Consider the following 27,461-nt stretch of genomic DNA (forward strand, 5'->3'; position numbering starts at 1 on the left):
TCATCGGAACCAGTTTGAAGGAATATGTGCAGAGATAAAAGAAATTACGTTTTAGGCAACTTAGTAACTGTTGTCCCGATGGTAAATCTTGTTTGTATATTTGCATAGGGTTGTTCCTCAGCCGTTTTAAATAACAATATTAGCTGATGAACTGGTATTTATATCTCTGGTAATTAAATATTATTATCGACGTTATATTCAAACAACATTGAAAGTTTAGAGATTATTTATATTTTATTACTACCACCGTCGCTTTACTATTTGTTACGTTTTTTTTTTAACAGATACAATTAGATGTTTATGTTGCATTCCGTATAAGTTACTCGAAAAGTTGTTTCATTTTATTTTATTAGATACTACGCAGCGCTGAACTACTATGGAAGTTTTACGACAGTCTAATCACATACCTAAAATTATAAAAACATTTTGGTGTAACACAAGTGATTATTATTATTATTGCAGTGAATGCATAGAAAGTATGTACTCAGAGGAACTGTATCATTAGCGCAATAAAAAATTATGATTAATGGATAATTTTAGCCAGAAGATATTTTACATCAAATGTTTATTTTCAGATTCTTGAAAATCAACAAAAATAAATCCTAAGACTTTTAAGTTTTATTGGACATTTCCGTAGTTAACGTGTTCTTTTCCAGGGGCTTGTTCGCTGTGCTACGGTCGACTTGTCGGGGAAACAATATGTCTTTGTGTTGTTGTCAGTGACTAGACTATATTCAATTTATGAGCCCACAAACAAAATTTATTGTTTTCGGTTGATACACATCCAATAACTAGTGAAGTGGCGTTTAGTGCAAATGAAGCCTTCTTATTCCACAAACAAGATTTTTTATTTCTTAATCTATCACATTTCAAAGTTGACGCCCACATAAATTTATGAGGTTAAAATTACACATTGTCTAATAATTCATAATGTTTCAAACACTAATGTTAATTATAGGTAGTGTAATTATTATTAATGTATAATTTATAGCACTAGTGTCAGACAGGCCAATAATTAATAATAACGATGTGTTTTGGACCCAGAGGTGTCCATAATCATAAAACTGAAGGCGAGCTTGTCGCGTACCTGCTTATAATTGACTGTTAATTTAACTGACTCTATTACTAAGACAGAATATCCATCACATCCACAAGCACAAACACAAAAATATTAAGTCTAACGCGAGTTTACATAAGCACGAATTATTCGTGACGAATAATAGTTTGTACTGTAATACGAAGTTCATGAATGCTTTTTAATGGTCGACACGCGTTATTTAAAAGAAACAAACTAGAAAATGAGAATGAAATTTAATTATTTGGATTTTACATAATCCGATACAAAGCCGGTAAAGTTCAGCGAAATGGAAATATTTTAAGGAAATGTCACTAGTTACACTTTTAGTAACCGAAACTACTAGACAATGATTGAAAAAAAATTAAATATATTTACCTTATTCAATATTGATACCTCTCATGTTAATTGCACATTCATATAAAGTTCAGAAATCAAAAGTACCTACATCATTAATGTTATAAATTCAGTGAAAATTTACTTTCATTTTATAGAAAATGTTATTAATATTATTTTAATATGTCAATATCAATAAAATTTGATTGAAACCGGCTTGAAAAAAGTTTTGTTTTGCGTAAAAATTTTATTTTGAATTAGCCTCGATGTCGTGTTTTTAAAAATAAATTAATTTATAAAAATAATTTATTAGTTTAAAATATCTACAACATTTTTATAAAAAAATTCAATCCAAGTCAATGTTAAAATAATCGTATTCTAACATAGTTTTCTACACATTTGGGGGGCCTGGCAAGAAATTAATCAAAAAGTGTATAATATTTTTGACANAACATTTTTATAAAAAAATTCAATCCAAGTCAATGTTAAAATAATCGTATTCTAACATAGTTTTCTACACATTTGGGGGGCCCGGCAAGAAATTAATCAAAAAGTGTATTTGAAAAGTGTAATATTTTTGATATTTGAGGATTTTATTTTATTTTGCTCGTCATTTGGCTAAAAGCGTAAAATTATTCAGCTTTGAGACGCAAATCCAATCTTAGGTGATAAAGACATTCAGAAGACTATTCTCTATTATAGTTTTTATCAAAGTTTACAGTTTTACATACACATATTTTATTCACTCTCTTCATAAATTCTTTTTTGATTCACACATATTTTTGCCTCCTCAAAGGCCTTCGGATTATATAAGAAGAACACAAATCCTTCTTCCCTCGAGTCTGTTCCTGATATACATTATTATAATAATAGTAATATTACGTATGTTATTTTGATTGTCGTAAAAATTTTAAGCTATCCCCATTATAATGATTCATTAAAGACAGTTAATATTTAATCACACGCTGTAAGATGCCGTACGTTATTTTATGGACTGTAATAGTCGAGTACGATGAGCCGATCGCCGAAATTTAAACTTAAACTATTAGGTAAACTTTCTACTGTTTTAGAACACCCAACTAAAATTAATGCATTACAATTGTAATAAATTTCACTTATTCAAATTTTGCTACTCGAAAAAAATATTTAACTAACTTTTTGTTTACATAGTTTTTTGGATCACATTACCAACCAGCTAAACTGGTAATATATACTACGGACGTATTAATGCAAAATTTAATTAAATTCTTTAAAGAGAACAACTACTTAAAGTAGCTCCAAGTATATATTCAATTCGATATTGAGTGTAGTTAATTTTACAATACTCGAGCTTATTTTAAAACAATACTTTAAATTTATCAATTGCATTTCCTTTTTTATTTTAGTTCCATTACATTATTTTTATTTGCATAAAAATAATAAAGAATATATTTAGTCATGATTTATTATAAAAATTATTAGGCGATTATTAATAATAAGTTAAAGTAATTATAATATTATTTTATTTTTATAAAACCCACATAAAATAAATTCAAACAATTTCTAAAGTGTTCATTATTACGAAAATGGTTTCATATTCTGTTTCGTGGTTAAAATAGTTGTTTAATTAATAAATACTGTGGGGGTAACTTAAGACTATTTTCCATAAAGCGTCGATTAAGTGCAGCACACAATATCGAAAATTCAATAAAAACTTAGCATAACAATACTTTTTATCAAAGAATATTTTTAATTTAAAATAATTTATTAGTTACCGTTTTTAGTTGTTTATTACCTGCTGAATTAGGTATGGCTTACATTCAATATAAAATAAAAAACAAAAAAATTGAAAGAATTATTAGTTCATATCTTTAAAAAAAATATGCAATACAGATAATTTTTTACGTGGTAGATCAAAATACCACATAATCTTGACATACTAAAAATCGTATCAAATAAAATTATTGAAAACATGATGATACGCGTGATTGATATTGAGATTTAAATTGTTTCGTTTTCATTAAAACGTAAGATTTATGATTGCAGTTGACTTTTATGTCGAAGTTTTGGAGCGTATCCGTAAAATCTGTAAAAAATGAAAATTCGTACGTGGCTGTCACTTACAATAATTATATTTTTTTCTACGAGTATGTATATCAAATCATTTTTCAAGTATTTCAGAGAAGTATATTTTTGAATATGTAACATTTTTATCTTAGATGCTTAATTCACAAATGAATGTATAGTAAACTAATTAAAAGAAGCTACAAAAAGTCATGCGATTGTCCAGTAGAAAATAGCAATCACTAATAAAAGTTTATAAGGCAATATGGTTAGTAACAACTAACCATGTTGCCTAACTAAAAAGTTTATGTTTTTCATCTTTTAATGATAAATTTAACTGATTATAATTATAATATATCTGTTTTGGTCGTTATCGTCATATTTTTAATGTGCTAATCCTTCTTAAAAAATATATTTAATTAGATTTCTCATAAATTTAGAGTTAATAATTTAAACACAGTAAGGTTTGTCAAAATCTTGACTAATCAAACCATAATTATATTTGAACTAACCTGTTCGGCTATTTCAGTTATTTTTTATGATTGACATAACATTTTTCTGTAAATAAATGACCATAAATATAATTACCCTATCGATACATTCAAAATCGCTTCCCTGTCAAACGTCTAGACAAAAGCTCTTATGTAAATAACGAAGAAATAATATCACATTGGACTCCAGTTCCGATTTCCGTAACAGTATTTATTTATTCTATTGATATTGTTGGTTTTAGAGGCATTGTATAAATGGGCTTTTGTCCCAACGATAAAACGTGTAAATCATAAAAACAATTACAATTTAATGTCGATTTAACTACAGAGAAATGAAAATTTAAACGAAATATATTTAACGTCTAAAAACAGCAACGTTACTACCTAAAGTATATAAACAGTAGTAAACACTCTCTCATCATGAACATTTTTTTCGCAATCATCGCACTCAATATCTCGACACATCCCGTTATTTGAGAAATGTTTAAGTGCGGAAACCGATATTGTGTAACGGTTAGAAAAACGATAACGATAATGTCACATAATGTAATTGGTTATTGGCCTCAGAAAACAATATCGTAAACGCGCGTATTTGAGAAAAATACTATCATCGGGTACCGGAATATTTCCTCGTTATTCAGTGTATTCCTAGTAAACACTATTACAGCACACAATGATATAGTGCACGTACTCAACAACGGGTAGCTTGACACAAATATAATGCATTACTTTTTACGGCATAGTGGCGTACCATGTAATTCGACAAAAAAATTATGCAAAGGGTTTCCTCGACTGGTGCGCTCTGCGGTGTCGTCTATACCGTCTGCATGTTACACCCTTCGAAATATTCCAGTAAGGTATCAAAGCTGACTATTCGGATACAAAAGTCGTCATACAGAAATAACAGAATAATAACAACCGACCGCTGTACAGACTGAAAGTATAATGATCTACTGTTATGACATACGCCGCAAGATTTATGTGAACATTTTAAATTTACATATACATATGCCTATAAACTCGGTACATTACACACAAGTATAACAATACAGTAATGTAGAAACTCGGTATGGCACTAATAATACAGAGTTATTTGAATACTACGACAATAGTAGTAAACATAATTATAAGTAATAAACGCGTGTTTCCCTGTATGATGGCGTGTACAGAACCCGTTCTTGAACTTAATATTCTATGGACGACTGAACAAAATATTAATTATCAGATGAATAGTGCTACGTGCTCAGGAATTTTATTAACAATCGTTTGTCATACAAGACTGATGTTGAGATTTTTTTAACACGCGAAATTAGTGTGCAAAGTGCTATATTTTAATAGCTATTTGCAGATTTTTAATTGATAACCTTAATAGCAGTACAATACTTATAAATATACTGCAGGTGGATATTAAAAATGCAATGATTACCTTTTGAATTAAGAGGCTGTATTTTGGTTAGTCGTTAGTTTCAAGTAGAATCTTTTGTTCAAATAAGTATAATATAAATTTCATATTACATTAATGTAACATATTACTTTTATTTGAAAAGTTTTTGTTCTTAAGCATAACATTACTGTGAAAATACAGGCACAACATCCATTATACATAGAAAAATTAAGATTATAGAATATAAAGAAGTATTTCTCAAGGGATACAGTTTTAATTTATTGGAACATATCTGAAAAATAAAACATGAAAAAGTTATTAACACGTTTTTCGATTATTTTTTACAGATTATGTGTAAGCAATGAAATTTTTAAAACGTTATTGATTTTTTTGTTTTGTAAATTTTATAGATTATGGTTGAATGTACTTAATAACTAAGAAATCATATTAAAATTTATGGAAAATATATACAGGGTGATTTTTTTAACCCAATCAATTACTTACAAAATAAATATAATTTAACACATTTTTCTTTTTGGTTAACTTTAGTTACACATTTCTCTTGAGCTATTAACTATGTAATACTTTTTAAGTTCATACCTTATGCCTTTTAAGGGTGTAAACTTTGTTTTTTTCAATAGGAACTCATATTTTGAACTTAATAATAATAATTTGAGATTTTAATGTAACTTTATTAGTTTATAAGATATAAACACTTAAAGTTTCAAATTTTTTAGTTAACATACATATATAATACACGAGGAATTACAAATACAAGTAGCTAATTGGTTTTTTATGATATTGATATTCGCAGGTACACAACATTTCTTATCAATGATAATAAGGCATACTGTTGTGAGTTTATAAATACACTAACTGGCAATACAGAAGGTATATCTATTGATAGTCAAAATTGACAATAAACACTCTGTGTCTGAGACAGCAATCTCATAAAAAACCAATTAGCTACCTGTATTCGTAATCCCTTGTGTATTATACATGTAATGTACAGTTTTAATAAATTCAGTATAACTAATAATTTTGTAAAAATGATACGTAAAAAATAAAAATGTATTTCAATAGAACTTAATTCAGTTTATTTGTTGTTAGTAGTTTTAATGTGATTCACAGTTTTATTTGGTTCTGTATAACATAAAATGCTTAACAAATGAAATTATAAAAAAATGTGTGCGTATTTTGCTATTACACACTACAGTTTATCTATGAAGTTAAATTTCAGTCAGTGTGGCTGATGACCTATCGTAGTTAATCAGTCAAGTTTACGGTATGTTTTAGAATAAATTAATGAACGATTTCTTTTTTGCGCACATTGTAACATTATGACATGATATTTTGATACATTACCTTTTTTTATTATCTATTCAGTGATTTACTGGTAGATTAGCTTTATAATAAAACCTAAGTTAGCTATATAACTAGCAGTGAAAATAGTGTAATAGACACGATTATTTTTTTGGAAAAATACTAAAATATTTTAGACAAGAGATACTTCAAGTAATCTTTAAATTTCGGAATTTATGTGGAGTCTTTAAAATTATTTAAGTACAGAAAACTATTAGTACTATTGAATACTTCAATGGCTGTATTTAACAAATAAATGTGTAGTTACAATTTTATTTAAAATAAATTTCGAAATAAATATTAGTGCCATATGAAATTGGTAGATATTTCTCCATTTATATTTTATACATGACGTGTTCTAGAAAAGTTTTTTAAGGTGCTAAAAAATAATATAGTTCACATAATATTATAATTGAGAAATTATAAGATCGATATAAAGCTGGTGGTGTGCTCAGAATTATTTCATGGCTTGAGTTGTGCTTGAAAACAATGTTTACCACCCCTACAATTAAAATAAACATTATTTTTGAAGGTCGACTCTTATAAAGAATTTGATGTTTCCTTAAAAATCTATTATGTTCATACATTTTCAAATAGTTTTGATAGATTTTCTTCGTTAGTTTACTGTCACTTTGAGGTTTGTTGCACACTAATATTGCTTCCTACTATACGAATTAGATAAAAGATATTTTTTGTATCATGTACTGTCTCATTTTAGAGCTTTTACCTTTTATATTATTTTAGAGAAACCTTAAACCACACATTTTGTTTTCTTTGTATGTATAGTATTAATGTATACGCGGATATATGTGTTGCGAAGAACGGATGTTGTAACGAATATGATGCGATTTTATGATGAATCACTAAATTTAGACCACTCTAAGATGTACTTGTAATTTTATGATGATACGGTATTTTTACAATATTTCAAATTCGTATAATTTCATCTTTAATCGACAATTTTAAATTCCTGAAAATAGTTGTTTTCAATCAAATTTTAAACAGCATATGAAATCCGTGTAATTGTTATAGATACATATAATTTATAAAGTAGTGATTGTCAAATTGAACCGTAATGTTATAATGTGTATTTAGCGACACATACGCTGTGGGATCATATTATACTATTATTATTATTACTTTCTTCGCAGCATCCAATATCACAATTACAGTGGTCGTATATATCATTCACATGCCGAAACAGAATAGAAAATCGAAATCCGAAACCTGTTTTTCATGTGTATGTACATACTATAGATACATCCTCGGCAGCTGTGTGTGGATACACGTATCGCATTCCGACCTACTGGCCTACATGAAGGCAGGTAGAACCGCAACAGTGAGGCGGAAAAAGGTCCCTGACTTCTCCTCGGGCGATACCACCAGAAATAATGGCCAAAGTTGGATTGTGCGTTTCGATTTATCGCGTGCGCTCAGACGATTTGCTTTTCAACATTGCACACATGACTCATGCCCTTCAAATATCCCATGTATGTGTTGGACGGCCAAAGGTAAAAAGTGAAATTCTTCCCCAGAGCTGTTTCGACCAATACCATAAAAATTCCTCCTTTTCATTAATGATCCTTTTTCTTAACACTAACCGGAAAACACCGTATCAGTTCATAGTTGACTGAGGACCTCATTTAAAATTCTTTTTAAATGTCCGTCGAAATTCATAAAGGTAATAGCTGGTACGATAAAATTCTATGAAACCGATTTTCTCACGTTTTTTTCCTTTAACCCCCTCGTTTCTTATACACAAATCGTGTATCCTTTAAAATGATGAATGGTGATTTCCTGTCTATTATGTAGAAATATTTAATATTATATATTGAAAAATTGAAAATACCTGTATGAACGTTAAAATACTATCTTTAAAAAATCTGCCACCCTGTTATTGATAAATTGTAGTTTTAATAAAACTGAAAAATCACAAAAATATCCCGCTTAACAATTTTGGTAAAGCTCTAAGCACGAACATTTTTTTTTTTTTTGAATTTATAGCATTCTTTTTTTTATATTTACACTATAATTAGTATACTAATATAATTAATAAATTCAATTTCTTTTACTCGTGATTTATTCTTTCGTTATTTTATTCTTGAGTCCATTAACTAGTACATTTTTTTTCTCAATTATATTTTATTAATTTTTAAGTTAATTTGGTATACCAGTAATATTATCAAAGCACCGAGAATACAAAACTGAGGGGCTGTGAATTTAAAATTGCAATAGATTCTTTTAACTGTAAATAATTTATTGATATTTAATCAATATAATTATTATTTTTAAGAATTCAGAATCATAAAAAAAAAACAATAAATAATATATTGTAATAAATATTCTAAACATAATTCAGCTTGTAAATAATTACAAAAATAGAATGATTTAGATACTAATGTAAAATGAACGTTAACAATATTCGATAGTACACATACATAATAATGATGAAGTATCATAATATGTGCGTAATGTATGTAATATTATATAGTGTATTGAACTTGCGCTGAGAAATTTTTTTCAAACCATTTTTTATCTAAGACGAATATTTTTAACTCGATACACGCCATACTATAGGTTATATGGCTACTTAAACTATTGTGAGATTATATTTCCTATTCTTTTGTGTATGTTCATTAGTGAACTAGTAATCATTCCCATATTTTTGCCTGACACCGGAAATAAAATGCTATTTAGTTTTTTACAGAATAATGATTATAGATATAACATGATGTATACAACAAATGGGTTGTGTTGTGGTACCCACGTAACGATCTCATATAATACATATTAGTGAAAATTTCGTTAAATCATCTTTAAATTAACACATCTCATTTGTTTGACTATTCGTTATGTTATTACACGTAAACATAATAATCCAATTCTGTATTACTAAACTGATGCTTTTATTTCGGGCCATGTTATTAGAGTTTACTACCGTAGATTGTAATCATAAGGAAAGTTACATTGTTACACAACTGACACTAGTGATTATTTAAGCTGCGCTTGTTATAATCAGCAACTTTTAACTTAAATATAAGTATAAAATAACTGGTTACTTAAAATTCAAATTGTAGTTATCTATCTTAGCTATTTATTCTTTAAATTTTAATTTTTTTCAAGATTAGTACACTTTTTGTAAAACGTGACAAAAAATAATCATAACAAGCAAGACTAGAAAAAAATCCTAAAAAATCGTTTTCCGGATCGAAATCCTTTGAGCATTACAAAATCGATACCCGTATTAAACTCTAAAAAAAAAACTGTAAAAACTGTAACCTTGATCGAAACAGAAATGTCAGTATAATTTTAAATTTGGTTAATTTCCATATTTGGAACGATTTTCAAGAGCTATTAAAAGATGTATCTTTATTAATCAATTGTATATTTACTTATTGTTATTATTTTAAAATGTACTAATATTCTTAAATTAATGTTTAGTTATCATTCAAGTAATAAAAAATTATTAAAACTTGAAAACGTAATGAGAAGTTTTTCTTCGAAAATATTATTTGTTAGCTTCATTACGAAGCTGAGTAGGTATTGGTTTTGTGATGATGTGCGTTTTTTTTACGCGTGTAAAAAAACATGTTTTCAACTCAATTTTTTTTAAATATTTCATAATGTCTATTCTATTTTAACGTATATCGAACAAAAACTCTTCATTTTGGTTCCTTACCCTTATAGTAAATATAAAAAAGAACAATTTATAAAATATTCCTTTATATTAAAAAATTAATATTTTTAAAGTCTTCTTAAGGAAAAGAAGCCTCTACTTAAAAACTGTCTAACAATGATCCTGATCCTGATCATCCTGATTTTTGTTACTTTGGTCAAAATAAACAATTGTTCGTAAATGTATTTAAAATTAACTTTTACAAATGTATTTAATAGAAATCAATTTAATTAGTTTCGCAAAATTTATTGTAAGAAAATTAAAAAGTGACACTAACATAGTAATCTCTAGTAGTTTATATTTTTAATTTTATTGTATTCAATAAATAGTGCAAATTATTAATATTAAATGTAGGACACAAAAATTGAACAAATATATGTGTTCACGTTTGTAATTTAATAGAGTTACAGCGATCGGAAGCGATACCTTTTGTGAAACTATAGATGCTACTTTAACACAGCGTATCCAAATAACGTAGGTGGAAAATTGCTGGCGGCGCTAACGATCAGCACATTAGACCTATTTAACAGACAAAAAGAATCACATAGCTGACTCTGATACTAGGTAAGTATAATAACAAAAAATAATAATCATCACATTATTATGAACCTACTTTTCGTCACATAATCACCGTCCAAATGATCATGGATATACAACGTACTTAAGTAAAAAAAAAACTCGTCAATACCTCATTCAATTTCCATAAATATTTTTTTAATGTATGGCATTGCTGTTGACGGCTTGTTCAATGGTTAAGATATTAGCTTCTTAAATTTATTGTTATTTCTAGTAGGTTTGCTACTTTAGGTTTATAGACTAAAGAAAAAAATTAAGATATTTTCACTACAATAAAAACCTTACGACACAATCGTTATACGAAACACCTGGAGATGTCCATTACTTCAAATAATTGATATTGAGAATTTTTAAGTTTTTTAAATTTGAAAATATCATTAAAATGCCATTTTATATTCTAAATTTAAACTGTAGTATTTGAACATTAGATATTAAAGTAATAATAAATATTCCTTTAAATATAGTACTGATATTACTCCAATAAGAATACACTCAATAAAAATTAAAAATTCAATTGAGAACATTTTTTCCCTAAGGATTATAATTTTTTAAAAAGGACGAATTCCTATTGGAAATTTGCAATTAAAATGTGCATGTACATGGAAATAATTAATGAAGTATAATTGCTAGTAAATAAAACGTAATTGTATTCTTATGAGATTTCTAAACTTTTCTCATGATTTTTTTTTTATATATTATATAGTTTATCATTTTTTTACCTAACTAATAAAAACTGAAATTATAGTTAATATGGTTTAATTTAAAAATGTTAATAATTATAACTTAATAATAACTAAAAGAACTAATTTTCTACTGGTTACATAAGTCTGGACATATTTAATTGATTGGAATTAAAATGTTTAGAAATATTTTTTAAATAAAATAATAAATATTCAAAAAATGTGTTGAATCTAATTTTTAAAAGTACTTCTGTTCTAATTTGCATAATATAATTGAATGCAATAAAATGGGGAACAAACAAATTTTTCTCGAATTCCATGAAACGTAAACTGACATTGCAACAGTTAACATGTTTTCTCCCACGAGGAGTCGTTAACCGGCTTAACGAACTCTAGCCGACTCTTCAAACACCCAGTCTCCGAAGAGTCTCTCACCGAACTAGTTTTGCTTGCGTATTCACTCGTGCATGTCGTGGTCAGTGTTTGAATAGGAAGACACAAATGTAAACAGAACCCACTCGTACTGATAGCGTTTATACATATTTTTGTTTATCTTTTTTTACCGATCGTGTGTTGATTACATCATTGTTATGAGTGAACAATGAACAGATACTACGAGGCATACCCGAGAAGTGGAACCATGCTTACCCTGCCTCCACCACCCTTAGCTGACCCATCGGCTACATGGAACTCTTACAACTCGGAGCCCGTAAAAGCTCTTGGAAACCGTATTAAACCAGACAGAAACAGACATGCTACAAATGTGCAAAAAATGCAATGGCGTAACTCCAACTGGGTTGATGGATTTCCCGAACTGGTGAGTTCAATGACCATTGCCGATGTAAGTCCTAGATTTGCGGTGAAACGTATTTTACTTTTGTACGAAAATGCTCAATACAGAGAAGCAGCAAATTTTGTTAACCGCCTTAGTCACAACACGTTCAAAGCTATTTTAGATCAATTGCCTATTGACTTGTTCATTGAAGCTATGCCTCATAGTCTTTCCATTCTGGAAGCTCTATACGCAAAAGTATTTTTGTCATCCGACTGTGGCGTTAAAGTATTACGGCCTGACAACGTACTCCTGCAGATTGTTAAGCTATTCACGTGTACCACAGGTGGTACAGAAAGATGGTTGGGTAGTACTAGAAAGCTTTTAAAAGTAATAGTTTTATCGGAACCTAAACTGCGCAAAGCACTTCAGGTGCGTCGAAGATCATTAGATAAAGCAGTCGAAGGCCTAGGTCAACATGGTATGGTGGGTACTAGCGATGAAACATTGACAAACTTACACGATGCACTTAAAGCTGAATTCCAAAAGTTAGTAGACACATATAAAGCAGCTCTGCTTAAATTAGAAGAACTCAGCCTTTTGGGTAAACGTGATGGAGTAAGCAAAGGCCCTGCACCTGTGCAGGCTTCTCATCAACGACAACTATCCCTCAGACAAACCGATATTCAGGAACGGTTAATAAAAAATAAAACACTACTAAACGTTGTAGAGCCTGTTTTAGAGAATAAATCGATGGCCATACTATTAACAATACTAAAACGCCGTGTTGAATACGACAAAGATGCCTTGTTCCAGTTTACCCAGCTCAAGAAAGAACTTAAAGTTGATTCGGAACCCGTTATTGCGCCTTTATTAATGAGATACTCACATGCGTGCGAGCAAGTAAGTTGGGAATAAGTTTAAGCAAATAAGTTTACACATAATTATTGTTCGATTAAAAGTATATATAAATAATGATGGGTTGAAGTTAGATAATTTTGGCTAGTTCAAATTTTTTAACAGTAACATTGTGATGCGGGAGGACGTGAGGTTGTCATAGTGTATTAGATTCGTAGAACTGTCGTACACGAGATCAATGACCGTGGGGACAATTCTGCTGTTTAGCTATCGAAGTGTTATTATCAAGAGAACTAGTTATACTTACTAACACGCGCATACACACATCCGTTTTTCTCACATATTCATCTTTTCCATTATGTTCATTCTAAAACGATAACGTGGTGTGTGAATGTTCTGACATCCGTGGTATAATTTTTGTGTATAGTAACTGTAAAATTTAAGGCATTACAGACACGTAATAAGGTAATTTTCCGAGGGTACCATGTAATTTTTCTTATTTTAGAATCGGTTTAGTAGTATTGAAAATATTATATCGTGTTGTATGAGATATAAGAAATTGTACAAGTGACTCTATAGTAAACTATTTTTAAATTTATCTTAGTATTAAACTATTTGCATCATAATACGCTCGAGTGTTTTTGATGATAATGTACTCTTTATTTGCATTTTTTTAAAGATTGATTGTGTAATTTTATACTATTATTTAATTTTTTTATAAGTTATAATGGAATATCAACTCTTTCAATAATGTTTGTTAAAATCTCCATGAATAATATTAAACCATTTTCAAAAAGTTAAACATTTGAATAGATCCATTCATAGCTAAGATAAAAATGAAAAACGTTTCACAAAATATCATGAATAGAATTTCATAACATATTTGTAAATAATGTATGTTTACCATTTATATAATATAAAAAATTTAAACTAAACATAAGTTATGATAGTAGTAAAATAATATTGTAAAAATGTCATTATAATCACTTTTGGGTTAAAGAGTTATGCTGAACATTGCCTTTGAAAATAAATATTTGCCTATTTAAAATTTCTTGGTCGGACCATAAAAATATTTAGGCAAAATAATGTTCATATAAAATTATTGCAAATATAATAGCCAAAGTATAAATATATAATTTCTATATTTAATTATAATTTTTTTAATATTTTAAAAGTTTCCTGACAAGTACATAATAGAAAATTTAAATTTTAAGTCTACATTTTTTATAAATGATGTTTAAACAATTAAAAATTATTTCAAAAACAATTTCACACGAAGAAATTATTTACTATAGCAACTTTACAATCAATTCAAAGGTAAAAATAATTTATAAATAATTTTTCCATGTCAAAAATGTATAATCTAATCATTATTAACATTTCATATTTTCATATTATTAAAAAAACATTTGTATATTTTTTGAATAAGAGACTCAATGCAATTATTATTATTAAATATATAATTGCGTTTGTTGATTCAAAATATTTGTATTATATCAAACATTATAAGACCATTAATATTAATGATACACTTAAAAAAATCTTACTATCTCTTACTGTTTTAATAGGAGTGTGTAATATATAAATATATAGGATATTAATAAGAAGTTTAACACTAATCGTGATTGATGATTTTATTTATACAGGCTTACTGACAAAAAATTAATTCTCATTCTATAAGAGATGTTATTTGATATCACTATATAAATAACCATTAACAATTCATACACTTATTATACTAACTTTACAAAATAATTATTTTTTCAAACACAATATTATTACTCAATATGTTTTACATAAAATTACATAGTCCATTAATATATTAGTCCATATAGTTACAAAACATCTTTCATAAAAAAAAGTTTAGGTGAAATTTTTCAAAAAGTTATATATTTATCATTTTGTAGTCAGCTACCCAAGTAGGAATTGCCCACTTGCCCCTAAGTCTAGTCCGTCTATTATTATTTGAGGTTTCCAGAGTTCTATTTTAATAAATTAAAAATAACAATACAAATATCTAAAGAAAATCATAATTAGGTATTCGAAAAAAGATAAAGGAAAATGAAATTTCACTAGTGTCATAAACTTTGAATTAGAAGATTAGCTTCTAAGCTCAAAATTTACGAACATTTTGCGTTTACTGAAGTTATTATGTACATAATTTAAATAAAACTCTTATAATTTTCTATTATTTATTTATTTCGCCCACGTTTTAATTAAAAAATAAGAATACTGAGTATACACTTAAATTCAAACAGTAAATGGTTTCTGAAAAAGAAAATCAATATTAAATAGTTTTGAATATTTATTGCTATAGTAACAGTAAATAGTTAATTTTAATGCTATAACTTATCTGTGTTATGTTACCTTACAAAATAATAATTTTTAATTTTATTAAAATTTGTAATGAATATTTGACTAATTAAAGATTTATGAAAAATAATTACCTAAATTGTTTTCTTAAAATGGTAAAATATAAACACTATTATAAGTTCTAGAGAATATAATTGCTTTAAATAAAATAGTTTCATTTTTATAGTTGTACCATAATAAGATTTTATTGCCATGATTTCACACATTAATTTTTACAACGTACTCATACCTTTCATTATGCATTACAACCCATTCACATTTGAGTATTTTTATACAAATAAAATCGTATCAAAACTTTTAAAAAAGTCTGTAAAATTGGTTTTTAATTAATGAGCCTTGTGGTTCGCACTTTTTTATAATCAAATAGTTTAAAAATATCCATTAAAAACGAATGGGGCACGTTGTTTTGGTCTGAAACAGATTAATAATGCGTTTTTTTGCATTGAGAGTTTTATTTTTTTTCTAACCAACATTCATTATTTAGTTTTTCCTACTGAACTTTTTTCTTAAATAAATGAATTTGAAAATCTATGTACTTAAAATTATATCTATTTTTATAACAATACGATTGTTTATAACTTCACTATTTTTATTAGCAATACAACTGAAAAAATGAATATTATGTTGAAAAAAATAGTAAAATACTTAAGATTCTCACCCAAAAAATAATTTTTAAAGGTTAAACATTTTTTCTGGAAAGATAAATTTTATTAATTTTTTGCTTAGTAAATTCAGTTGAAATAAAGTGTTTTGAGAGTAATTTTGAAAAATCGTTATGAAAGAAGAACCCATTATAAGATATCACATGTTTAATTTTTATTTTTCAAGTTTAATAATACTATACCATTTTTATAGTTCAATATAACTTGGCCTACGTCATAGATCAATACTGCCTTTAAAATTTGCTATAAAATAACACAATTTTTGTCCATCAGCGTAATTTTATTTTAATATTAAAATATATCTCAAACTCAAGTTTTCAAACTAATTTATACCCAACATGGATCTAGAATTTTTGTATGGGAATCCGAACATCTTTTAGATGTTAAAAATAATTTTTAATAAATTTTACACCCGAGCAGTTTTTTTTTAATAGACATCGACAGTTTAAATGTGATGCTCCTTAAAAATTCTACAATTTACTTATAATTATTGAACTTTTGCTTAACGATGTCTTATTAAAAATTTTTAATAACCTTTTTTTGTTAAATAATTAGTAACCTCTGTAATTTCTAAATGAAAATTGTTCGGGTAACGAATAATTACAATAAAAGTGATTTGTTGACCCACTTTTAATTTATAAAACATAACGTTACAGTGATATTTTCAAATTGAATTCCACTTATGCCTGTAGTTACTTTTATACATATAATTATTATAAAGGTGATACAAATGTCGATGAGAAAGTATCAACTGGTCTTGTAAAACAAACACGAGGCAGTTGTGAGAATTTTCGTTATATGGGCTGTATCATGTTCTGTGATGTCTAGTACCGAGATAAATTCAAAGTAGAAATTACCACTGAAACTTATCATTAAATATTTTTAATTTCCTTTTTTATCACGATTTTCACCACGAAAAATTATTCTAATATCATATTTACCAAATGATGATACACTTATGTAATTTTGATATTTCAATAGGTTTTAGAGTTAATGAAAGAAGTAGCCGAGGATGAAGATTCTAGTGATATATCTGGATACCATTCGGATTCTGACAGTGCCATAATGATGTCGGGAAATTCTCCCTACGTAACAAAAAGAGCAAGACACAATTTTATATCGAGATCGGGTAAATATGTCACGTTTATGACGATAATGGTAAACTTACACGGTTTATATATTTCACAACAACAATAAAATTTATTGTGCACGAGGACAAAATGATTGATATCGAGTCTTAACTAAATACGACTGTTCAGGGGTAATAAAAATAATTAATCAATAGACATTTAATATCTCAATTTAGTTTGAGAAAAAAAAACCGTTTTAATTTTCTAGTTTTTGGTTGCTAATAAGTATGTTTATTAATACCACTCTTCAATTCATTAAGGAATTTATGCGTTATTTCGATTAAAAAGAAAAATTGGGTATACATTAACAAGAATAGAGCGTTTTTTAATTTAATCGGTTATTCATTCAGATCGGGTATCTTTTACAATTAATTAGTTTTATAAAATCGTACAACTCGTGATTCAAATATCTGTTACTGTTAATTAACTATTCTACATTCTTACTTGCTTGAATCGTGACAACAGACTGATTCAAATTTTATTCAGTGAATTTTCACCGATTTGGGTTATCATAATTCGATAATTGAACAATAAAAACGTTTCAAGTATATAATTGGACAGACGAATAATTTTTTAAACCGACATTGATGATTTGAGAAAGTAATAACGACAATTTGATTCGGTTTATTAATATTTTAAGTTTACATAGGCCATAGGAATTCATATAAATGCATGAAACCAACAAATTTAACGCGTTATTATAAATTGATACTTGAGTCAATTTTTATGGAATTATATCCTTTGTGATGACCATACGACACAGTACAAAGCAAAGATTTGTGATGGTAAACTGTACCCAGTCAATCACATATAATGCAATATTTATTTTATATTATATTCATTAACCTACTCTATTTGAACTATAAACGCATATTAATCAGAATTCTGCATGGGAAATGATACGATACAAAATATTTCTTCTCAAATTGAAAAAAAGATTCTTGCGTTGGCGAGCATTAGATTCCTAGAAAAAAAAATCGTTAACTATGTTCGGGCCGGCCGTAGGGAGTAGTTGATATCGTTGTCCAGCATTTTTCGCTTCCGTAACGCATTGAATTAAAAAACAAATACAAGAAATAACGTTAGAATGTCATTACACCTGTTCGGCTGTAAACACTTAGTAAAAATAAAAAAAACAATATTATAACTATAGACATTATAAAAAAAATACCGCTACGGGCCAATTCTATGTATGCACTTTGTACAGCCCCCACGTGACACAAGTTCATTGTGACCCATTTTGACCGTGACCCTCATATGATCGTATCGCATCACGATGCGGGTGCACGCCAAAATCGCGTAAACATCAAATAACAATAAAAAAAAAAAACTACCGACTTTCATTTTATGCGAATTAAAAACATATTAAGTTGTTATTGTTTTTTTTTTTTGTTAATTTGAGTAATTATTTGTAAATCGGGTAGCATCACACGTCCGCACGTAGAATGTTTTGCCGTGTACCAACACGAAAAAAAATTATTAGAGAAAGCGATGAGTGTCCATTGGCATTAAAATCGCCATTTTTCTCGAGCAATGAATGTTATATTCACATGTATGTGTGTCCGCATAATATGTGAAAACTTATTAAAAGTATACATTTTTAATGACTTTTTTTTCTCAAACGTGTGAACCGAATTCCGAACGCCAATAAGTTAGCTATTTAACGCGCCCAGCCGTTAAGAGCATTTTATCATTTCTACTACGATTACGTTATTAAAAAAATCTCATTCGCACACTATCACGCGAGGTAACATACACTTAAACGGCGATAATTTCATACCATAACATATAATACACGCCTATTAAGAAATCTTTAAACCGTATACTTAAACGGATTCGTTTGGCCAAGGCACGTACACAAACGGTTGAGGCGAATACATAAGAAACGTTTTTTATGTACGGCAGAATTGATGCGTCTGACGATTTCATTTTTATGTCGTTCAAAAAACAAAATGGTTTTGGAAAAACAAAACTTTGTGAGTTTGTTTATAGTATACAAAACGTTCATCTAAAAATCTAATTACACATATACAATCATGTAACAAACAGCCAATTAGACCTAAAGCCATAGCAATTGAAACTGTTGGGTACTCGTATAAAAGTAACAATTACTCCAAAAGTTATTCCATTACTTTAAAAAACGCCCTGATACAATTCTGTGGTTACCTAGTGTTTTATTGATACTGTATTAAAGTCCATGTTACACGAAATTTATGTTTTGTTCTGGGAATTTTATGAGTTCTTAGTATGAAATAAAATTCTTGTTTAAATAATACTTTTTAACATGTCACAGAGCACTATGCGTTTGCGACAACAAATTTTCTTGAAAAAGACAAAGTTACTCATAAATTATTTACGACATTATTAAATAAAACCACAAATTCTAGTATAACGTTTATATTAAATTTTACTATATTAAAAATATAAATGATGTCTTTTATTTTAAAATGTGAATTTATGACGATTTGAAATAATCTCATAAAAATTAATGAAAATAAATTATTCATAAACAACACACCATCTTTTTTTTTGGTTCATAACAGTTTGGATGACCCGAAATGCGTTTAATTTAAATAACGGAAATGTATTATAGCATAATTTTGACATTATATCATGTCAATTGACACATAAATAATAAAACGGCATTAAACTAATAATTTTACAGTTTTGCATTGAGTTTAAATTGTTACACATTTACGTCAAGTGCATTGACTATTTGATACAAAATACAATGACAAATATTCTATATAACAACAGTATGCATTAAATTTGTTTTTTAAATAAAAAAAAACTCGAGATGTTCGTGAAATAAAATCGTTCACCAAAGAAATATGTATGTTTCTGGAAGTTCCTTAAAACTCGAATATCTAAAATAAATAAATTTCACTTTTACTTACTCTTTATTTTTCTTGACAAAACGCTTATTTTGAGTTTTATTGTTAGACAAGATTTCGACATTTATTTTATCATTTAATTATGTTTTATAATAAAAGTATTTCAAATCGAGATTCCTTAAAAATGCAATTAGTCAAATAAAGCTTATCTAGTAAAAACAGCTAGTCACATTAATGTTTAAAAGAAGTTGTGGTTAAGTGCCTACGCGTTAACATCTCTTAAGTATTATTAATCAAATATATGCGAAATGACGTTCAGAATTAATTTCCAACTACGGAAATGGTATTTCGGATTATCAACTTAAAAATGCATAATGTTGACCGCCTTACACAAACTAGGTTTCAAGATTCTATTAGTATTTTTAAATGCTTAAAATTCATATTTATATTATATTTTAGTGAGATCGAGTAGTAATCATAGCACGAGGACCCGATTAGTGTTAAGTACCGGATCGAGTTCCGCAAGTCCTCCAGATGGCGCAGAATCATCCACAACAGGTATGTAAACTGATAGACAGCTTTCCTGTAATGTTAATTCGTTATTATGCTTGCACATCTGTCAAGCTGTATTATTTATTTAATTATTTTCGCTTCTATAAAGTTCATAGAAAGCGGGAAATCTCCAAATGAGGTTATACAAGATCCCGAGGGATGTTATTTCCTTTTTTATTTACATTAATCCTAGGTAGTACGTGAGATACGGTAAATTGAATAAATAATGACAAAGATCAGCTGTCTGAGAACTCGTGTCATTTCGACGCCCATGTTCGTAAAAAAAGTATCCGATGAGATGCCGATAAAATAATAATTTATACATTCGCCCAAATAAATATGGACCAATGAACTTAACTTTATAGATTATCATTATTTTGGAAAGTTAAGGTACACCCTAATGGCCCGTTCGGTCGTGCTTAAGAGAAAGTCGTTTGCTATTATAAATTGAAAAAGAGATCGATCGATCTGCACTTGGACTTATGATTGTGACTGATGGGCATCAATAAACACATCCGAATTCGTCTGGGAGTAAAATTATTGTAGGCGTTTTGCATATATTTAAAGCATAATAAATTTTGGACGTATTACTTTTAACTTGTAAACAGAATTTTAAAGTAATTCAATTGACAAACATCAACGAAATTAATAAATCGACCAAAATATTTTTTGCTCGCTTCTAACTATTTGGTGTATACTTTTTTCTGCTTCAGCGACACCTAATTGGGAATGGTCAACCGAGAAATCAGTAAATACGTTGACCTGTTGTCACAAGTGCGAACCACAAGCCACTCTACAGGTGCAAGCAATAAACAACACTGAATTGTTAGCCCTTCAAGCAGAGTTAGAAACGACAAAAACGGAACTAGAAAGAACCAAAACTAAGTTAGAATCAGCCACCAAAGCAGTTAAGCAGACACAAGCTTCAAAGTACGTCAACGATATAAAATTTATTATTAAACAATGTATTTATTTTAAAGCACATAAAAATTTAATTCATAGTTAATTATAGATGACAATAATATTTGACTTTAAAAAGTGCAAAACAATTCTGTTAAATAAATCTTTTTAAAGTAAATGTTGCATTTCCTTATCAAAGGAAACTAAATAAACGCTATTTAAACGTCAAATTTGAGTGATATTTCGCTCGACAATTTTCTACTGTTAATTAAATAAGAATTTTGCTTTATTAAGGCTTTTCTTTTGAAAATGTTCACTACAATTTAAATTGGAACCGATAAAGGTCAACATAAGAATTCGCAATCTTTTTTTCAAACATTTTTCTCCTAAATTAAATTAATAAGTTTCATTTCATTTAAACTTACTAGATTTAATAAACCAATGTTGATTTTATATTTTTGGCTAGAGATTTGGATAAAACATAAATTTAAGTTGGAGTATTCAATTAATTATTTTGGTTTGTATTCGAATAACCCAACATAACTGTATGAATCATTTTCTCAATTTCATTTATAATAATTTTGTGAATATTTTTCTTTTCTTTTTTTTTTATTGAAACTTTCAAAATAATATAGCATAACAATTAATGAGAAATATTTACAATCAATAATACACAGTTAGATTATTACAGAAATATATGATAAGAGAGACAAATAAAGTTTACTAAATGTATTATTAGTGTTACAATATATATAATTAAAACAGTTAAATTAGAAATCCAACTAAACAGCTGAGCGCAATAACTAGTGTAATAACATCAGGGTACGTTGAGTTGAGATTATGGGAACAATTAATTGAGGAGATGTTGAGGCAAGATAAACAATTAAGTAAAAGGAATAGTTAAATTCTAAAGCAGAAAATTGAAAAAGTAGATTGGAAAAGTCGCACAGAACTTCGTCGTCGTGTTTGGGACAGACAAATTGTAGGCATGAGAAGGGAGACGATTGTGGCCTAGTTTTAACAGTGAAAAAGATATTATTTGAAACCAGGAAAGTGGAAGTTTGTAAAACCAACATTGTTTAGGAATAATTGGCGAGATTGATTTGTGTCTGACAGCGATCAGAGGGAGGGGGGAATTTTGCTTGAGTTATAGTCCTAAATTTTTTTTTATGTAATAAAAGTTTAATGTTTACGTAATTATCTGACAAAATAAAATTACAATTATTAGTTATCAGTCGACTGTATAATTTAATTAATTTTAATTAACTTATAGAGAGTTGAGTGGATCAAGATTGGTTAGGTGCTACGGAAATTTATACTCACAGGCCAGAGTAGAAGCATTGGAAAAATTAGATTTATTGCCTCAGCTCCACGATGCCACAGAACTGAAATCGAAAATACTCTTTTCCGTTGTTGTTGTAAGTAAAGTTCACTGTAATGAGGTATTTGACCTTGTGATAATACATTATCGATCGGAGGAAATAAAAAACATAAAACCTATTTTTATTTTTCAGCTGGCTTTCAGATCTACACAATCTATGCTGAGCCAAAGAAAAGAACAAGTGAAAAGGCTGTTATTTTACCCCACTCCTTCAGGCCCAGCTCACATTGAACTAGAAGCTTCTATATGTGCATACTTAAGAAGGACAGTAGACACATTTGATTTGATTGAATGCATTGAAGTATGTTGAAAAATTGCATGCTTCTATTTTTTTAGTAGCCGTCGTGATTTTTATAAATCGTTTCATTGCTTTTACAGGAAGTTAGTTCCCAGTTATGGGCTACTTTATATGACTACCCTTGTTTGAAAACATGTTCGGGTCTACATCAGTACATACGAGATTCCGTTCGTTTGGCTTGGGCATTAGTGAATCAGGTAATTTTTCATTTCGACTGACCAACCAGGCGATTGTGACTAATAATAAACATACCAACCGAATAATAACTGAAACTTGTTTATGTTTTATTTTTGTTTATACAGACTCCTAGTTTTGTTTTGGAGTATGAGCAACGGGCGTTCAAGCGAGACTTACATGTAAGATATCATGCTTCGAATTTGGAAAGTGACGTTGTTCGGACGTATTTGTGGCCGGCATTACTCGAAGGACCTAACGGGCTATGTGTACATAAAGCAGTGGTACTTACGTAGATTTGTCACTACAATTATTAAGTTTATTAATCAATATTTCGTTAAGTGTAATAAACGAGTGAGTAGTAGGTAGTTATTGTGCGCATACACTACATAATGTAAATATAATAAAAAGTGTACATTATGCATAAATAAATTTTATTAATATTCTTTTATCTATTGTTTTATTATAGTTTGTATTTGATAATTTGTTTGTATAAAAACCTTTCAATAATACTTGTATAATTAAAAGTAATAATATAGTGTAGTTAACTACTTTACGCAATCTTAGATTATTTTAGATCATTTACTAGTACTTATGAAAATATTGTAAAAATGTTATCTCCAGATTATGCGTAAGTATGATGTAGTACGCAAAAATGTATATTTGCTTTTGCAGATATCGTAAGTAACATAAAAAAAGCTACCCTCATCATTTTTAAAAACCCTTTACGCGTGTATATAATGATAAATCGATAAGTTTTCTTATTTATTTCATACAAACATTATGTAATATTAAGTTATATTATAGAAATTAATGATGTTGTTTTACATAAATATAAGAGAGATTTTTTTTTTTTGACCGGAAATTAATTTTAATATTAATATTTTTCAACTTGACCTAAAGTTTTCTGTACTTTTTAAATAATGTTTAAAAGAAACCCTTTATTTTTAATTATAATTCAACTGCTAAAACTTTTACAAGTAATAATTGAATATGAAATTGAAAAAAATATTTTTTATTTAGTTTGTCAATAAAAAAAATTATAACAATTATATTGTTGTATTACTCCGAAAAATTATTGTAAAATATTTTTATTTTAAAAAAACCTAATGAATTTTGTTTTAATATTACCTTTAGTTTTCTGTAAAAGTGTTCTCTTTAGTAAAATGTTAAGTTATTAATTTATTTTTGTTTAAATCTTTTTCTGTATATATGTTTAATCAACATTTTTTTCGTATTTTAATATCTTTTTAAATGTTTTTATACATTTCATTGAATAGAATGACGACACTATTATGCAGCCTTATTTCATGCATCCAATAAGGCACTAAGTGTAGGCAACTATATTTGCAACATAAATGATATTTCTGCTAAAATAATATATCTATTCATAAATGCTACAAAAATTACTCAAAAAATATAAGATTATTATTACAATTTATGTGTAGTTTTCGAGAGTTTACACATCACTGTTTTTAAAAAGGATGTTTAAACAAAAGCTTAATAGTTAACGTATAAAATAATCTTTTTTATTTACAATTGCACGATTTAATGATTAATTACACAAACTTGAGAGAGAGAAAATGTAATTTTGCGTTTTAACACTTGAATTACAGTCAATTCAAATTAGTATTTAAACTAAAATTATTCAAATAAAACAGTAATGTTGGTTTTAAATTATAATACGCAACAATTTCTATTTGTTAAAATAGATAATATAAAAAGTATTTTGTACACCTAAGCTACTATCCAACTTTTTGAAATATTTTAACAACACGAATACTAAATAAATAAGATATTGACGTAATAATAAATATCTTATACTCTTTAAATATAAACAATTTTCAGTATTTTTGAGGACATATTCTTTTAGTTTATATCTTATGTACGCGTGCATTTAATTATGATTACAAATCTAATATGAAACACATTCATAATCAGTAAACAATTTGTATAATTATTTGCAATATTGTCAGTAGAAAAAACTATAAGGACTGTAAAATAAATTTTGGTTAGCCAGAAATAGTTTTTGACAGAAGTCGAATGAAATTTTTTTTTTCGTTCAACGTTTAAATACATAATAACATTATATTGTAGTTGAGTTTAACGTTATACACTTTTTATGTTTAACGTTAAAGGGGTTCGGAAGATAAATCACTGCCATAGGCAGCTTAAATAAGGAGCATGTGACTATTTTTTATTTAATACGAATTTTTTTACGTCCCAAGTAGTATTATGTTTAACGATATTTTATGTTTATTGATATTATATGGTTTTTTTATATATTATATATATTATTAGTTTTCTATTACGTTTTGAACGTTATATTTATAATGTTTTTCTGTCCGGCTTTTTGGTAATTTTTTAGTTATACAACTATGAAAAAATTATCTAATATATTCTTATTGCAGTACACTTTTTTCAAAGGGGACTATTACAATAATTAGGGAACAACACTACCGATCATTGAAATATATATCAAGTAAAATCTCAAAAAGGATTATTTTTCTTTGAATAAATTATAAGCTTTTATATTGTCATTGTATTTAACAAAAAAGTATACAAAATGTAATAGTTAAACAAATTCTGAAATTATTTTTTCTAATTATAAAGTAGTGTTTGAAAGTTATTTAAATTCAAGACCTGATATATTTTCAAATTGCAAGTATTTTTTTGGGATTGGAGAACAGGGCATATTTTATACTTATTATTTACAATTTGTTTTATATTTACTAACCAATCTATTTGCTTTGAACAAAATACGTGCTTAACAAACACTATTCACAGTTTTTAAATTTAACAAACCGCTAAAAGAGAATATCAAAAAAGTTTATTTGTCGTCTTAAGAACAATAAAAAAGTTATAGTAAATACAAAGTCAATAGAATATTTTTATTTCTTTAAACTGTACATTTTTACTTTATTCATTTGAATGATTCTAAAGATAAAGTAAAATAATTTCGCATAATTGGTAAAAGGTATAATTATTAAGTTGTTTGGTAATAACACATGAAATATAGTCTCATTTGAAATAGACATGGCAGTTCATGTGTTCGGGTCGATGGGTCGAGGCTGAGTTATGCAGTCAAGGCAAATAAAATGTTTAACTAACGCGAGAATTAGGTCCGGAGGCTTGTTGGTCCAAGTTCAATTTATAATTTTATATGCAAACTGAACGACACACTGACATATTGTAGTCATCATACAATATTCACGTTAGATACAATTTCTAAGTGTAATTATATTTTGATTTCGATATGATCATGATACGCTGTACTAACATTTAGATCCAACTTAACCGGTGCAATTATTTATTTTGATGTTTTATATGTATAATTATTCATATAAATTTTATCCCTCTACGTCATCCCTATAGATATTCATTAACAACTGCAATACTAATTAATTAAAATAATGTATGTCAGCTCAGTAGGGGTTTCAACATTTAGCTTCAATGGTTTACCAATTTGTATACTTAAAAATAAAATAATTAATAAATTAATGTTTAATTTGAATTGATCAATTAGTTACATAACTTTGAGATACACACTTTAAAATAAATTATACGGCAGTTTTATAAAATATAATATTTTAATTCGATCTTTATTTTTGCAGTAACTTTAAAATAATAAATGAATTGTAAAGCATGTACAGATATCATAATATATAAGCCTATTATATAACTATAAAAACAATGGCCATTTAGAATTAATAGTTGAATCCAAGTATTGTAATAGGCAAAATACGATGTCCATAATTAGCAATGCGTAGGCAGCGAGTTTTAAACTCTGTATTTATTTTAGATTTTTAATAACGCATTGAAACAATTTATATATCAGTGTAGTTTCGTGGGTACCATTATTTATGCACACCTATTAAAAATATAGTGAAAGTATTTTTTTTTT

The 27,461-nt window shown here is 27.6% G+C and overlaps 1 protein-coding gene across 1 annotated transcript; it reads left to right on the forward strand.

The window, feature by feature from the left end:
- The first annotated feature begins 12,030 nt into the window (after positions 1-12,030).
- Positions 12,031-24,008, forward strand: LOC126901426 (uncharacterized). Its single transcript, XM_050677855.1, has 8 exons — positions 12,031-13,298; positions 17,270-17,417; positions 20,712-20,810; positions 21,518-21,734; positions 22,978-23,122; positions 23,219-23,386; positions 23,464-23,580; positions 23,686-24,008. Exons 1-8 carry the CDS (start codon positions 12,225-12,227, stop codon positions 23,851-23,853), a joined length of 2,136 nt encoding a protein of 711 aa, XP_050533812.1. The 5' UTR covers positions 12,031-12,224; the 3' UTR covers positions 23,854-24,008.
- Positions 24,009-27,461: the final 3,453 nt, after the last annotated feature.

The sequence above is a fragment of the Daktulosphaira vitifoliae genome, unplaced genomic scaffold (genome assembly GCF_025091365.1).
Source record: "Daktulosphaira vitifoliae isolate Bord-2020 unplaced genomic scaffold, ASM2509136v1 Scaffold_3, whole genome shotgun sequence".
Classification (NCBI taxonomy): domain Eukaryota; kingdom Metazoa; phylum Arthropoda; class Insecta; order Hemiptera; family Phylloxeridae; genus Daktulosphaira; species Daktulosphaira vitifoliae.

What these genes read in the sequence shown, in the direction of transcription:
- LOC126901426 (XM_050677855.1), top strand. Translation starts at nt 12,225, where the DNA reads ATGAACAGATACTACGAGGCATACCCGAGAAGTGGAACCATGCTTACC. An exon ending in AAGCAGACACAAGCTTCAAA is followed by an intron (nt 21,735 to 22,977) that starts GTACGTCAACGA and finishes ATTAACTTATAG; the next exon opens with AGAGTTGAGTGGATCAAGAT. An exon ending in CTTGGGCATTAGTGAATCAG is followed by an intron (nt 23,581 to 23,685) that starts GTAATTTTTCAT and finishes TTGTTTATACAG; the next exon opens with ACTCCTAGTTTTGTTTTGGA.